A 15,429-nucleotide genomic window follows, 5' to 3' on the forward strand; every position below is an offset into this window, starting at 1 on the left:
TATTACTTACATTTATAACACTGTGATTATTGTAGGGTTTTAAACTCTACCAGAGTAGCAGTGAAATTCAGTAAATTTGTTTTCACCCACATCATGGGAGGGAGATTAGTGCAAGTCTAAAGTCCCTGAGGTTTTACAGAGACCTTGTAATATGGATTTCAGAGAAAACCTTGCTCAGGATAATTTCTGTGAAGTTGAGTCTTGAAAACTTTTATGGGAATGTGTCTATGTGTGCATCCATTGCTTTAAGGTGTTTAAAAATGTTTGGGTGTTTCCAAATCTCCAAGTGTATGGAATTTAAATCCATATCAATGTCACATACCAGTTAAATCTTATTTTTAATTGTTCTGGAAAATTGAGATTCCTCAAAAAATATTTTAATTATCTCTAACATTTCTTTTGGGCTTGAAAATTGAAAAATCTCAGGTGAATTCATCAAATATTGAGTGTTATGGTGGTAAATTTTTGCTCTTGCTTATAACCTTTTCATCCATACAACCAGGACTACTCATGTTTTATTTACAGGCTGGTAAATAATTGACATTTTGTTTAATCTGAATGTTCATTTCAAGTAAAAAAAAAAGGATTGTTCATACCCCAGAGAAGAACATAATTCTTACATAAGAAAATCACTCTCTCAAATAAAATGCTAGTCCAGATTTCTGCAAATTAGAATTTAATTTAGTTGATTTTTCAGTTCCCATAATTTTCTTTAACACACCCAGCCCCCCCCAAACAGCCTCTTCACTCTTTACCTTATTTCCTAAGTTAGTAAATACTTTATCCCCACACAATGAGCTGTGAGGAGTGTTCATAAAACACAAAGATTTAGTTTTTTTAGAATTGACTGGCTAGTTTTTCAAACAATAAATGCAATACATATTTCTGCTAACCACTTTTCACAAAATAAGGGCTTGCTTTTGGAATATTAACATTTTAAGAGTTAGCATTTCCTAAATAAAATGCCTGGAAAACATCGTGATCTTTGACAGTTTTGAAAAGAAATATTTTAGTATTACAGTTCCAATTACAAAAGAAAATTAATGAAAGTAGATGTTAAAAAGAAAGAATAAAGGTTAACTTTTTTTTCCTGGAAAACCAGTAAAATTGAAAAAAAACCCCATTTATTAACAAAGTGTTTTATTTTTGGCTCGCATATGGAGGCAATTATTTCAAACAAATTTTTTTCTTTGACTTTATAAAAAAGTTGTCTTAAAATCTTTTGCATTTTGTTGCTGGCCTGAAAAAGTTAAACTCTGTAAGCAGATACAAAATCCACCTGAAATATTCAGGTTTTTATCTTCTCTCTTCCTTTCCACCTCGACGTGGTGCATTTTCTTGGGCAATAACCAGGAGTCCTTGTTTGAAATTAATCTCATTTTATCCCAGTGCTGGTTTTCTTCGAGATAATCACCTTTTCCTTTCTTTTTTTGTTGTCTTTTTTTCTTTTTTTTTCCCCTTGAAAGACGAAGGGTGTTGGCAATTTCTGATGGAATTGAGCACATCGGGAATCTGCGCTGGGAACTCGCCCTGTGCCTCCTCGCTGCTTGGACTATCTGCTATTTTTGCATTTGGAAAGGGACAAAGTCTACTGGAAAGGTGAGCTTCAAATCCTGAAAATGATATGTGATTCTTGTTCTCCAAACCTGTGTTGTCCTTCATAATTATTTAAATCAGTGGAATTCCAACTGTCCTCGGGGGTGTATAAATTGTAAAACTAATTGTAACCAAGAATCAGTCATATTTTTTAGATTGTTTTGTTTCTCTTGCTTTCGTGATTTGCCTTTTCCCTAATTCTGGCAGGTGAGGCTGGTTGGTTTGGTTTTGGTTTTAATTTAGCAGGTGGCACTGCTGGCCAGTCCTTGAAGCCTGAAATCAGCACTGGGCCGGGTTGGTTTCTGTGCACAACGTAAAATTTGAGTTTTGCTTCGCTCTGACAGGAGCTCAAACTCTCAGTCACACAAAAGAGTCACCGAGAGTTTCAACACAGAGGGAATTTAGAACACCAAAAGCAGAAATAATGAAAGCACTCAAAGGCAGATAAAGATGGACATGTTGTGGGGAAAAAAGAAGAGTATTTAGTACTTTTTGAGCGAATGCCATTCAGTGCTGGACACCCAACAGAGAGACACTGGTTCCCAGCCTCAGCCAGTCATGGGATGATGGAGAGGGTGCCCCTGGAGTAGTATCAGACAGAGCTCTGAGTGGAATCTATGAATAATCAACTACATACAGGAAAAGAGACACAGTTCTAGAGGGAGGATCTAAAAAAAGCACTGGTTTCTCATGTGGTAACCAAAGGATAGAAGGAAAAGGCTTGGTGGACTGCAACACTTTGTACATTTAATTTTCAGTTGTGTGTTAGTTTGGAAGGTGTGTTTGGACTCTTTTTTTCATTTTGGTTTCAGTGGCCTACGTTTGTAAATTTGAAACTCTTTGAAATGTAGTGGTTTTTTAAATTTAGAAAACGTCAGAGAGAAACTTTTCAACTTTGTCAACCACACACACATCTTTCATACCATCAGAATTTTGGCTGAAACTAATTGCTTGGTTCTGTCTGTGTTTGCCAACTGTGTCAGTCAATCTGGTGCCGCGTTTTGCACACACAGATTTCTGCAGCCCACTTTTATCAAGTCACTGCAGGAAAAACGCTGAGAAAGACTGTCTAGGGATATGTATGAGCATGAATAGTTTAGAGGAGAGAGGGGGAAAGATCCTAAAGAGAGGAATACAGAGAAGCAAAAGTGATATAAGTGAATGACAAGATAAATGCCCGCACGTCTTTGATGTGTGGGCTCTGGGGAGGGACAGAAGTGCTTGGGACTTGTCTGAGGAGCTGCAGCCTGACAGGGAAGAAATAAAACTGAGCAAAACCGATTTTTTTTTTTTTTCCATCAGAAAGAATGTCTGAAGATGGGAGGCCTATTCTACCATAGCATAATGTGACCCAGGGGTGCAGAGGAAAACGTGGCGTGTGGCTGCACACGCGTGCACGCACGCAAGGCTGGGCAGGGCTGCTCTGGGCTCCAAACAGGAGCACAGGGAGAGCTCCTTTGCTGGTAGGAAGAGGCTGTGGGGATTTTAAAAAAAAAGATATATTTTACATTTCTGTGGTTTACTCTCCGAATTTTATCGTCAAGGCATGAGATTCCTTCGGTTTGTACCATTTCCTCAGAAACAGACCTTGGGTCTTTGAAGTAATTAACCTGTTTGACCTTTTATTTTTCCCCTTTTTTTTTTTTTTTCTTTTTCTGATAGCTTAGCTAAAACCTCAGCTTAGTGGTAGGTGGAATAAATTGTATTTGATTTCATCTCAGGATGATTTTGATAACCATCTTTCTGATGAGATCAGGAGAAACAGCCTGAGAAAGAGATGTGTCTTGCCCACTTGAAGCTTTTCAAGTAAGCAGAAAAAACCATAGTCTTGCATCAGAAATGCAAAGAAAACAGAATTAATATCCAGTGTTCAGCTTCAGAGGCCTCAAGCTTAAAAAATTTAGATCAGGGCTCTGTAAGAGTTATACCCATCAAACATTTGCACTCTTTAAATCAGTTTGACACGAGCAGCAGTTCTGTTTCCAAGACCCTGAGGAATCAGACTGGTGGATTCCCACATCCCTTAGGATACACTGTGCTGTTCACCAGTCTGCCTGTGCAGAAGGTCAAGTAATATGCAGTGAGGGGCTTTCCTAGCCAATATTGATCATTTCTTTTTCCAGTTCCATTCCTGTAATTAGTAAAGGAAGCTTTTTACAAATTTTTACAATTTGTTTCCAGCAATGCTTTTTTTTTTTTTCCCCTGGACGTAAGTTTACTGTTTAGATGTATTTAAGAATTTTAATGTTTTTGCCACTTATTGCAGCCAAAGTTACTGGAAATCTGTGCCATGCCACTGCCCTCCCAGACCAACTATACAGAGACAGCAATCAGGTGTTGTGGATGCTAAAAAGGAACTAAATGTTCCAAAATATAAATAATGGAGCAGGTTTCTGGGCTGCACTTTCCATTTCTGATATATTGGCATTTCTAAAATTCATATTTAAGCTCATCCAATCATAGCCCTTCCCTCTAAATTGAATTAATTACATGCTCATTTCCAGGAAACATTTAAAATTGACTCCTGGGTTTTTTATCATAATAATAAAAGTAGGTTTAGACCAGCCTATTAAATTAGTGATATACTTTAACTGGATTGAATAATTTCAATGAATCAACAAATTTATTCAAAGCATACTCCAAGTTTTATCACCTTTGGAAACATTTTCAAAGGAAGGTGTCTGTGGGACAGAATGGAGAGAAAGAGGACAAGGGAAACAGAAGGGTAATGGAGAAGGTGAGAGAGAGATTCATCTTCACACCGTTGTGCTCTCTGAAATATCCCAGAAGTGGATTTACTCTTTTTCCTTTTTTTACTCTGCATCCTAACACATTGTGGAAAAAAAACCCCCAGCCTTAAAAGCTTTCATAAAATAAACCCATCCTTTTCCAACCAGCACTATCACAAAACTCATCTCCTCAGACTATCAATATTTCATATTTTAAGATATTTAATATGTTAAGTGTAACATAAAGTTTAACTCCAACTGAAGTGCTTATGACACTCTTAACAAGGTGTTCCAAACTTTGCCATTACTGTTCTTGAAATTCATTACTGTTCTCACAAAGCACTTCAGCTTTTACATTCCAACAGATGTGGAACATCAGAATCATTTCAGGTGATTCTGGCAGCTTTCAGGTGAAATACATCCGTGCCTTTTCAGAGGTTTTTGCCCTTAATTATCCAGTCTTGGTTATCTGTATGCTGGCTTTCACTTTGAAAACCTTGCACAGATGCAAAATGCAGGGTCTTTGAATGAGAAAGTCAAATTCAAAGGGGAAAAATGCAACAATGTAAAGTTATCATAATGTGATGTGTGTGTTGCAACTTGCCAAGATTATCACTTTCTGATATCCATCTTGTGGAGAAGTGTTTTCAGTAGATGGAATCAAATGCTTCCAAAGATGAGGTAAGAACTGTGCAGAAGACTGCAGGAAGTTAATTTGCTAAAGGTTTAAATTATTGTTCCAGTCTGTGATTATTAGGGCTTGGTTTAGTATCTTATTTTTCTAAAACATTTTTGATTGCTAGCCAGGATAATTCTGAGTATTCCTATAATGTACATCTCTACATAGTTGCTGAGCCTTGTTAACATCTAACATCAGTAAAATCCTCAGGTATAAGGGGACCAGTTCCTTTATGGATCTTGACTAGCCATTTTTTAATTTAACTAAATATCCTCGTGCTTTAAACTTTGACAGAGGAGTACCAGAAGCTGGTAATGTATTTTTCGTAAATTGCTTACTGAAGGAAGTAATTTTAATATTTTCTTTTTTTTCTTTTTGTTTTCACAAAAATATGAGAGCTTTTTCAGGTAGTGATCATTCCACTGAGCTCATAGTCACACCTCACTTACAGCAACTTTTGCCTAATTCCTTTTGACTTGAGGAGTCAGCTGGACTCAGAAAGGCATTTTAAGTCTGTCTTATTCACCAGCCCATTCCTTTCCTGCCCAAGAATCTTGGTTACTTTTGGGATGCATCAACACACCCCTGTCTTCTGCTGATATTCCTCCTTTGAAAACCCTGTCAGGGACTTGCATTTACAGAATCACTAAATTGTGCAGGTTGGGAGGGGTCTTGGAATGTGTCTTGTCCAGCTTCTTGGGCAGAGAAAGTTCAACACTGACCTTGGAACAGTCATCTTAGTGCTTGACTGGCTGCACCTTAAAATCCTCCAAGTTCAGAGATTTCTCATGTCTTGGGGCAACCTCTTCCAGTGCTTAATTTCCCTCATGGTCTGAGACATTAATCACTTCTTGCCCACATGGGGGTTCATTCCAATATTTAATTTTTTTACTGAATTATCCTCCTTTTTTAATACCTCATTATATTTCTGTTATTCACTCCAAATCAACCCCTGCTTTTGTATCATCTGTTATACCACAGAGCATGGGTTTAAGTGTCTCTAATTATCAATGCCCACAAACTGCCTTGAAAATACTTCTATATTAACAAGCTAAATTAATAAACTCAAGAAAAAAAAAAATCCAGTTTTTTTCCCTAGACAGCATCACTGTCCTATTCCTGAGTGGGAATGACATCTGATCAGTATTTAGTGTGTCACACAGGCATGGGATAACTGAACAAAATTGCTCATGTCTTTATATTCTCAAAGCATGATGTGCTTCAGCTCAGTGCTGTATAAAGGAGAAGTACTTCTGCCTGCTCTGCAGATGAGGAAGGGTTGAATCAAATGTGTTAAAAAGTAACCCACAGTCTTGCTATAATTTTCAAGTTATGGGTATTAGAACATTTTACCCCACCCACAGACATCTCAATGTCTGTTGTAAAACTGTAGGTCAGGTTTTGTCATTTTATGCCTCAACACAAAGTCAGCATATTCTGATTTGAAGTGTTAAAAGAACATTGTTTGTACTGTCAGGATTTTGTTTAGTGTTAGAACATCACACTGCTTGTATGACCACTAAGACCAACACTCATATAATTTTGGGGTCTTTTTGAATGTGTTCCAATTAGTATCATAAAGATAATCCTGTACCAGAGCTAATCCTAAATAGTTTTTCCACATTGTTTTGTACTTGCCCATTGGTTGCTGGCCAATATGTGATGAGAAATCCTTCCCACATTACCAGGATCATCTTAAAGAGGGAAAAATCTCTTAGGGATCCATCCCTCAAATTTTTCTGGAACTAATCTACGTCCCACAAAGACAGACTTCAGTAATCACTGAATATTATTCTATTCTTACTTCTGAATCTTTTGATCCTTTCTCATTCTTGGTGTTCAGTTCCCTGAAGTTCAAAAGAAACAAAGAAAACATCCCTCTGTTTGAGACTCACTCAAAAACTGTTTAGGATTAGGATCAGCTTACTCACTGGAAAGCTGCACGAAGTAGTAAGAAAATCAGATTTATGAAAAAAAATAAAAATAAAAGAAAGGAAAACACCAAAGCCATAATACAGGTGAATAATTTTTTCAATCCTGACTAGAAATAGTGCTGAAATCCTTCCATAGGCCCCCAAACAAGATTTGTTTTTCAATGTGATGAAGCCTTCAAGAAAGTGCAAAAAACCTCCAGAATTCAAGCATGTCATCACACATGTGATATGTGTATTGAAATGTTTTAAAACAATTTGGAGCCCTTTCTTCACCACCTGTAGAAGCTTCATTTTGCAGCAAATGACATTCCTGTAATTGACAGTTAAATTTAAGGAACTGAAAATAAAAATGGGGTGTTTTTTTTCTACTGACTGACTCACAATAAAGTCATCACTATTATTAAAAAGGGAAAAAAAAAAAAGTCATGCTGCTCGAAAGAGTAATTTTCTGTTTGAGAACTCATCCTGCTATTAGAAAGTGTTAATGTTATGTTGTTTCCCCACTTGATGTGCTTTCCAACTCAAGAGAGGCTGAGAAATCCCGAGGGTGCTGCTGGAAGGGGAGATCAGGAATGTTGCAGACCCGGAGCTAAAAGCTGGGGATGCTGCTCTAAAACAAATCATGATATTTTTTAGCTCATAAGCGACCTTGGAAATGTTTTGCATGCTGCCTCATGAAGCTTCTGACATTAATATGGTTCTGTCTGTCACCTCCTACCCCTTCTCACTCTGTAGCTCCTCTCTCGACCAGAGGGCACTGCTGGAAGGTTTCTCTGTGCTTGTGTCCCTTCAAGTGCTCCATGAGAAAAGGCACTGGCACAGCTCCCCTCTCTGCATAAACATGAGTTGCCCAAGATTCTTGATTAAATAGCCCTGCAAGTCAAAAAGCTAAAATAATAGATTAATGATTGCCCAGTATCTCCTCATGAAACATTTATGGCTTTTCTCCTAATTTCTCAGTGCAGTGTTATCCCTTGCATCTCTGAAAAGGATACTGGGCAGTTTGCAGCCCATCCCTGGAAACTATTGGAAATGACCTCGGGGGCTTTCTTGGTGATGTAGTTGTTGTACATAAAGAGAAAAGGATGAGGTGCTCTGATATTTTACTTGTCACTTCCATTATTCATTGAAGTATTTCACTTACTACTATGACACCAGTGGCAAAATTACAAGCACCTTAGGAAAGCAGAGAACTTTCTTTTCTCAAAGGAGCAGCAGTGCTGCTTTACCTACCACAAATAAGCAGGATATTGGGTTGAATATGTGCAACTGGTGGCATAATTTCTTATTTAACTCTTATTCTATTGATTTTTTTATTTTTCCTGTGTGTATGCCTGGTGCCTTAACCTTCAGTGTTCTCCCCTTGTCTCATTCTAAATGTGATGTTTGCAAACTTGGTTAGATTCCATATGCACTTCCAGATTTTTCCTGGCTTGAGTGTTTTGTTTAAACTCTACATGCAAAACTTAGACAAGAGCCTTGTAGAGGCTACTGAGGTGCATTTAAAGCTCTGATCAATATGAGGGTTTTAAGATGTACTTTGTGAGGGAGCTGGGGTGGTTCAACCTGGAGGAAAGGAGGCTCAGGGGGGACCTTCTGTCCTCTCCAGCTCCCTGACAGACAGGGAACAAGGGCCAGGACGAGAGGAAAGAGCCTCAAGTTGTGCCAGGGGAGGTTTAAATTAAATATTAGGGAAAACATCTTCACCAAAAGGGTGATTGAGCACTGGAACAGGCTGGGCAGGGAGGTGGTGGAATCACCATCCCTGCAGGTGTTCCAAAGGATGTGGCACTTGGGGACATGGTTCAGTGGTGAACACAGCAGTGCTGGTTAGTGGTTGGACTGGATCTTGGAGGTCTTTCCCAACCTTAATGATCCTATGGCCCCGTGAAATGGATTTTGTAACTGCAAGGTTGTTGTTCTTTTCTGAAGTGCTGCACTGTTCCTCACTCAATTATTTCCACTGATCAGTTTGATTTGCTGAGCTGAACGCAGTGAAGGGCCACTTGAGTGTCAAGACATTTTCTGGAAGTCTATATTAATTATATGTGTTAAAAACCTAGACATAACAGAAAAAAGTAAGGTACAGCCTGTTTGGCTGGGGCATCTTGACATAGCCCTAATATAATGATAGAAGAAGGGCTTGGTAAGGAGTTTTGACATTATTGTTAATCTATCAATGTGGTGGGCAGGAACAGTCACTGAAAACTGTACCATTTATAATGGATAAATGAGATAGCCATCAAAATGTACTAATACACACTTATTTCACACCCACATCTTAGCAAGGTTTAACTAAAGGTGGAGAGCCCTGGGATTTTTAATTCTATAGTGATTCTGAAGGCTGCCTGTCCCAAGTTGTCAATCTGATAGGCCTGAATAATTCAATATAAAACAGACACCTGAGCTGTTGGAAGGTGCATTAGGTATTACCAGGAAAAAAAAAATAAAGCTGCAACTGTATTTAACCATTGGTTACATTTTATTTTGCATTTTTCTGTTGAGGAAAATCCCCAGAACTTATGTGAACAATTTTAAAATGCAAAATAGAAGCTCTCAGGCTCTGGCTGGCTGAGTGTAGGGTCATCTCTCACTGCTGAACACCACTTTCCCCTCTTAATTTGTTTGTGTGGTCCTGCTCCCTCCTCCACCTCCATTTTCACTGCAGGAGAGTGTAGGATGGTTTATGGATGTTTCACTGTCCATCCCCCAAACAACTTCATTATCCAGACACACTAATAGTAAATTATTTTCACACACCCCTCCACACACACTCAGCTTACATTTCTTTTTATTTTGTGAATGATTTATACAGTTCTCAGAAGTTCAAGATTTGAAGGTTTCCTCCTTTCTTTCCAAACCTTGGCTTTTTGTTCTGGTTCTGGGGCAAAGTGCAGTGCACTCAGTTTGAATCCAGCTTTAGTGCCTTTAAAATAATCTATCATGCTATTGGCAGACCTGAATAGTGTTTATATTTCTGACTGTGGATAATTTTGTATTATTTGAGAGGACCCAATTTTGCATCTCTTTCGTAGCAGTGCCTCCCTCTCGATGTCAGAGTGCCTTCTAATTTACAATTGTGCAAAAAAAGGACTGGCATGTGGACCTAAACCAAGGAAAAAAAACTGAAGAGAGTATATTGATCTGCTTGAAAATATGAGCACAAAGGGAATTCAGGGTATCAAGACTAATGCATGAAAGAAGAGGGAAAACTGCTAGGATTAGGTTGTTCCTTTTCCTTGAGCTAATGACCTGCAAGGTATCCACTGTGCTCAAAGACCCCAAATTCAGAGATGGACTTTTCATACCTTTTACCCATCATTTTCTCTGCCCTCCCCTCAGGAGTTAAGCTCTGCTTGCCAGCAGTTAAGACTCAGTCACTAGTCCCAAAGAAAATTTATTTCTCAATAGCGGGCTATATAAAGGTCTTAATGGATTCAATGAGGCAGAAAGAAGGAGTAAAAGGACAGAAGCAAAAAAAATAAGAGAAAGATGTGTGGAAGGAAAAAAAAAAAATAACTAGGGCCCATTGTAGGAGCCCAGGAAAAGGAACTAGGCAGCAACGATTGTATCTCCTGAAGTGTCTTTTGTTTCAGCCTGAAGTAACAGCAAAGAATAGCCCTTCATGGAGAGGCTTTAACACTCTGTCCAAGACTGATCTCTGTATTCAAAGGGGGAAAGTAGAACATTCATGAGATGCATGCAGATTCCTGCTCTCCTCCTCCTCCTCTGTGTGAGGTTTGAAAACTATTTTTTTCCACCCTCCTGTGCTCTGAGCATTTAAGGACATCTCGGATTTGTTAAAAAAAGAAAAAAAATATTTGTGCCTCTCTGTGGTTTTACCAAATTTGTGTTTGACAGCCAGGGAAAGTATCAAATATTAAGCTTAAATCAAAATCCTGCTTTCATGGTCTCATTTCTTACCAGTTGCACCTTAGCAGCAGAGATCCACTTTTGTCTGAATGTTTAGACTGGATCGAAGCCCTGGCCCACAGCTGAAGCAAGTCAAAAGTGTGTCTCAGTGCACTGAAGGACAGTTCAGGGCACATGCAGATGGGAGAGTTTTTGGACAGAGAAATCACCTGGTCTGTCAACTTAATGTCTAAAAATGAGGGGGAGAGGTGGAAAGGGGCAGAGTGTGGAAGGCCAGCTGTGATATTTGCAGTGGTAATGCAGTGAGATTTGCTGCAAAATGAAAGGGGAAGCCAAAAGGCACAGATTAACATCGAGGTATCTCTATAGGAGAAATGCATTGGTTGGCTAAAAGTAACATATGCAGGTTATTTTGTCCATTGAGTTTACCAGGCATTCTTAGCCCGTTATGAAAAACTAAATACAAAGAGATTTTAGAAATGTGATAGTTGAAGTCATTTGTACCTATACAACCTCTTAACAGTTGTTTTCTCCTTCCACAGAACTTGCCCTTCCTTATCAATTCTCTTCCCCCCAGACCAGTAATCAGTAAACAATTCCATACAGCAGAACAGGAGCCAAAGCAGGAGTTGTTCTGTTTGCTGGGATCACTGGTGATGCACATGTGTCAGGGCTCAGCATTCCTTCAGGTGCATGACACTGCTCCCAGCTATGATTTCCAACTGCTGTGCTTTTATGAAGCTGTGTTTCACAAAACCCTGCGGTTGCCCCTGTCCTGGTCTCTTCCTGTGTGCCCAGAGGATATTGCTTTTGTTGAATCTTAATTTAATGTGTTTGGAATATTACTTGCACTTTACCTCATATACTTTTGTTGAAGAAATCTCCTTGGTCCCTCAACTGCAATACAGAAATACAAGCCCTGATGTCCATTTATAGCTCTGACTCTCTTAATGATGCTTCAACTCCATGTTTTTTCAGCTGAAGTGGAATAGATATAATCCCCTACTCTCACACAGGTAGTTTGTCCTCAGCTGCTGCAAATGTATGCAGCTTCAGGACTGGGTCATTATTTGCAGTTTGCAAAGCAGATTTAGGTGTCCATCCCCATGGCACTGGATGCCAAGGTTATATTATATCAAACTTCTGCCAGTAGGAAGGTGGTCTCTTTAGTTTCTGCAGTCAGCACAGGCCAGATTTTTGGCTTTACCTACAGTATGAGGATGTCTTTGTAGTACAAGTTTTGTTTACAAGGCTGTCCTTGGGAGATTTACAAACTTTAATTCTGTATCCCACCCCAGTGTCAGCTCACGTGGAGTGAATCCAAACTCCCTCTTAAGAATGGAGAGCTTAATGAAATAAATTGCCACACGAGCAACAAAGGCAGCTCCAGGCAGCTGCTGGTGCTGTGCTGGTAACTAAAACACATCCCCAGGAGTGAGTTGGCTGCCTTGCACCTGCTATTCACTTCTGCTGCTGGGCAGTTGAAACACTTCTGTGGTTAAAAAAAAGAAAGGAAAAAACTCAAAACATCCTGTATAAGCTCACATAAAGTAGACACTTTCTATGTCTACAAGACAACGAGTAGGTAGTTGTGTTGTAGTAAGACACTGCTCTTAATTAACTGCAATAAAAAATTCTCTGAGTTCTTTCCTGTGGGTATAAAACGTGTTCGTTGCTGTTTGAGACAACTCACTGTGGTTCAGGTCAGCGAGGATTTTTGTGGTTTGGTTTGTATGTCCCTTATTCCTGGAGTGCCTTACTGGGATCAGAACCTTGGTGCAGCAGGTCTTGGATGAAAACAGTGAGATGCCTCAATTCCCCTGAGCCCTTGCCTTTGCACCCACAGAGCAGTCAGGGATCTCTGCTGGGCTGAAGGCAGAGCAGAGAGATCAAAGCATTTGCCTAAAAGAGAAAAATAAATCTGTGGCAGCAGCATACTCTTCAGTCACACTGTCTTCCAGCCTAACCTTTTTATAATGTGACTCCTCTCATTTTTCCTTTTCTTCTCAGACTGAAAATCTGCTCAAAACCACAATGAAACTGCATCACACTGTCAAACCAGTGTCCTACAAGTCAGCCCCTAGGTGATTTAGAGGTTGGTTAGTAGGGAAGTTCCAGTGCAAGAAACCTTTCACCAAGGTGTGACTAACTGCATCCTAACATATGTGGTAGCTATAGGGAATGGAAATGTGGAGAATGAGGGTCTGGATGATAAGGAGACTTGTTAGCTTAGGTGATAAAGCTATTTATTATACTATTTCATTCTACATACCACAGAAGTAGTATTGCAAATGCTTTCTGGTGAATACATTTCTCAGCTGTCACCATGGTGACAAGAGCTCATATTCCTCAGTGGAGAATATCCTCTGGGTAGACAAAACCCCACCTTTTCGAATAATAAACTATGAGCTCTTTATTATCCTGTAAATGTCTTGTAGCTCCCAGTAGAATCATGGCATGGTTTTGGTTATAAGGGATTTTTCAGGGTCATCTAGGCAATACACAAGACAGCTCACAGAATCACAGAATATCCCAGGCTTTAAGGGTCCCACAAAGATCATTGAGTTCAACTGCTGGCCCTGCCCAGGACACTCCAACAATCCCACCCTGTCCCTGAGAGCATTGTCCAAACCCTCCTGGAGCTCTGGCAGCCTTGGGGCTGTGCCCACTGCCCTGGGGAGCCTGGGCAGTGCCAACCAGCCTCTGGGGGAAGAACCTTTTGCTGAGATCCAACCTGAGCCTGCCCTGACACAGCTCCAGCCATTCCCTGGCTGCTGTCCCTGGTCCCCCCAGAGCAGAGCTCAGTCCCTGCCCCTCCTCTGCCCCTGCAGGCTGTGCTGAGGTCTGACCTCAGCCTTCTCCAGTTCCATGATTACAAAAATTATCAAAAGAAAGAAAAGCTCTGAGTGTGCTACAGGGATACCTTCTTTGCCTGCCAGTTTACAAATCACTTTTCCCCCCCATCATTTACTGGACAAGATTAAATTTGGAATATTGATAGACCACATCTCAAAATGCATTCAGTTTTCAAAATACATTTCAATACATTCCTACTGTATTGATGTTCCAGGTGTTTAACATTTGCAATTATTTATATTATCATGCATTTATTTGCTGACTTCTCCTGTGCTGCCCATAGTGCCTCCTCATCTCCTTGCCAGTCAAGGCCTGCGTGGCAATAGTAGACTCTGGTCAATATAATGATTTTTGCTGGCTGACACCTTTTACCTTTTGTGGCTACCTGAAGGAGGAGTTCTAGCTGGGAAAACTCACCTGTACTCTTTTTTTAGTTGTAGAATTTTATCCACCTCCCAGACTGCATCCTTTTTTCATCAGTGGTGGTGTTCATTTGGGGGGATCTCTTTTGTTGTTGTTACTGTTTGTTTGAGGTTTTCTTTAAAGACAAGTGAGGAAAATCAAGCAGAACAAAAACCAATTTTTTTCGTAAAGCTCTATGTTTTTTTCTTTACTGATCTTTGGGTAGGAAGAGTGAGTTGGCCAAAAACTCTGAGTTAATTCCATTGCACATTTAAGATCTTACATGTTTTGGAGTGACAGGAAAAATCATCTCCTGTCCTGTTCTGACCCTTGCATCTCATCTACTTTAGAGATCAAATGCTTTTAGAATATGTCAGAACCTAATCAGTGGTGCCTGCAGTGACAACTGCAAGGTCTTTTTAGAGTAACTAAGAATTTAAATTCATGTAGTGCCTTATTTGTCTCCCATTTTTGCCTGTGTAAAATCAGTAACACAACTGGAAATACAGGTGCTCCTGTGGGATAGTTCTGACCCACTGGAAATTATTTTCACAGAAGTGGGGTTGTCCTATATGAAGAATTAGTCATCCCATATTAAACATTTTTTAAGCAAAATGAAGGCTTCTGTACATATGTGTAATTAATATCAGTATCTGTTGTGTATAAAAGCAAACTAGATGGCGTTCAGAGGTCTGAAAACCCTGCAAGGTTCTGGAGAGGAACAGCTTTGATTTATAAAAGCTTGAACATTTTAAAGACCTTTATAAAACAGAAAAAAAAAACCCCTCAGTTGATTAATTAGCCCTAATTTATATTTAAAATTCTTCCTGACTGATTTTTTTTTAAAGTTCATTTTTACTTGATTAAATAGCAGTCTTTAATTTCGAGGTATTTGTGGCTCTGCAAATTCCCTACTTGATGTGAGCTCGACATAAACACTTGGCTTGCAGTGATGAGCTTTAGCCAACATGCTGAGGTTCCCTTCCTCCTCTCCCTGCCCACAACCAGAGGGCACCTCTTCCTCTTTGTGCACTTGATTGTTAAAAAAAAGCCAAAACATTACAGTTACAGGGTGCCATTATTTCATTTGCCATTCTAGTTCTAGGCTGGCCCATTTATGGTGGAGATAAAATAACAAAGTTCAATAATGAACTTCAATAATCAGCTTCAATTCAAGCCTCTTCAGGTTAGAAAAACTGTCAAAACCAAAACATACACCCCTCTTAACCAAAATACACCCCACTCTCTACGTCCCAGGGACAATAATTGTACCCACAGCTTGCTGCTTTTGTATTTACACTGCTAGAGCTGTGTCTGCTTGCCAAGTTCTAGTGCTCATTTTGCTAAAGGTTCTCTGCAA

The 15,429-nt window shown here is 39.5% G+C and overlaps 1 protein-coding gene across 3 annotated transcripts in view; it reads left to right on the forward strand.

Annotated features, from left to right (window-relative positions):
• LOC127473538 (sodium- and chloride-dependent GABA transporter 3) overlaps positions 1–15,429 on the forward strand; it is a 96,020-nt gene that overhangs the window by 24,964 nt on the left and 55,627 nt on the right. For all 3 annotated transcript variants that reach the window (XM_051793286.1, XM_051793285.1, XM_051793287.1), the window contains exon 6: positions 1,467–1,599. In XM_051793286.1, the coding sequence (XP_051649246.1) occupies positions 1,467–1,599 (133 nt within the window). The remainder of the gene's footprint in view (positions 1–1,466; positions 1,600–15,429) is intronic.

The sequence above is a fragment of the Manacus candei genome, unplaced genomic scaffold (genome assembly GCF_025592945.1).
Source record: "Manacus candei isolate 608988 ecotype Guabito, Panama unplaced genomic scaffold, ASM2559294v1 h1tg000036l, whole genome shotgun sequence".
NCBI classification, from domain to species: domain Eukaryota; kingdom Metazoa; phylum Chordata; class Aves; order Passeriformes; family Pipridae; genus Manacus; species Manacus candei.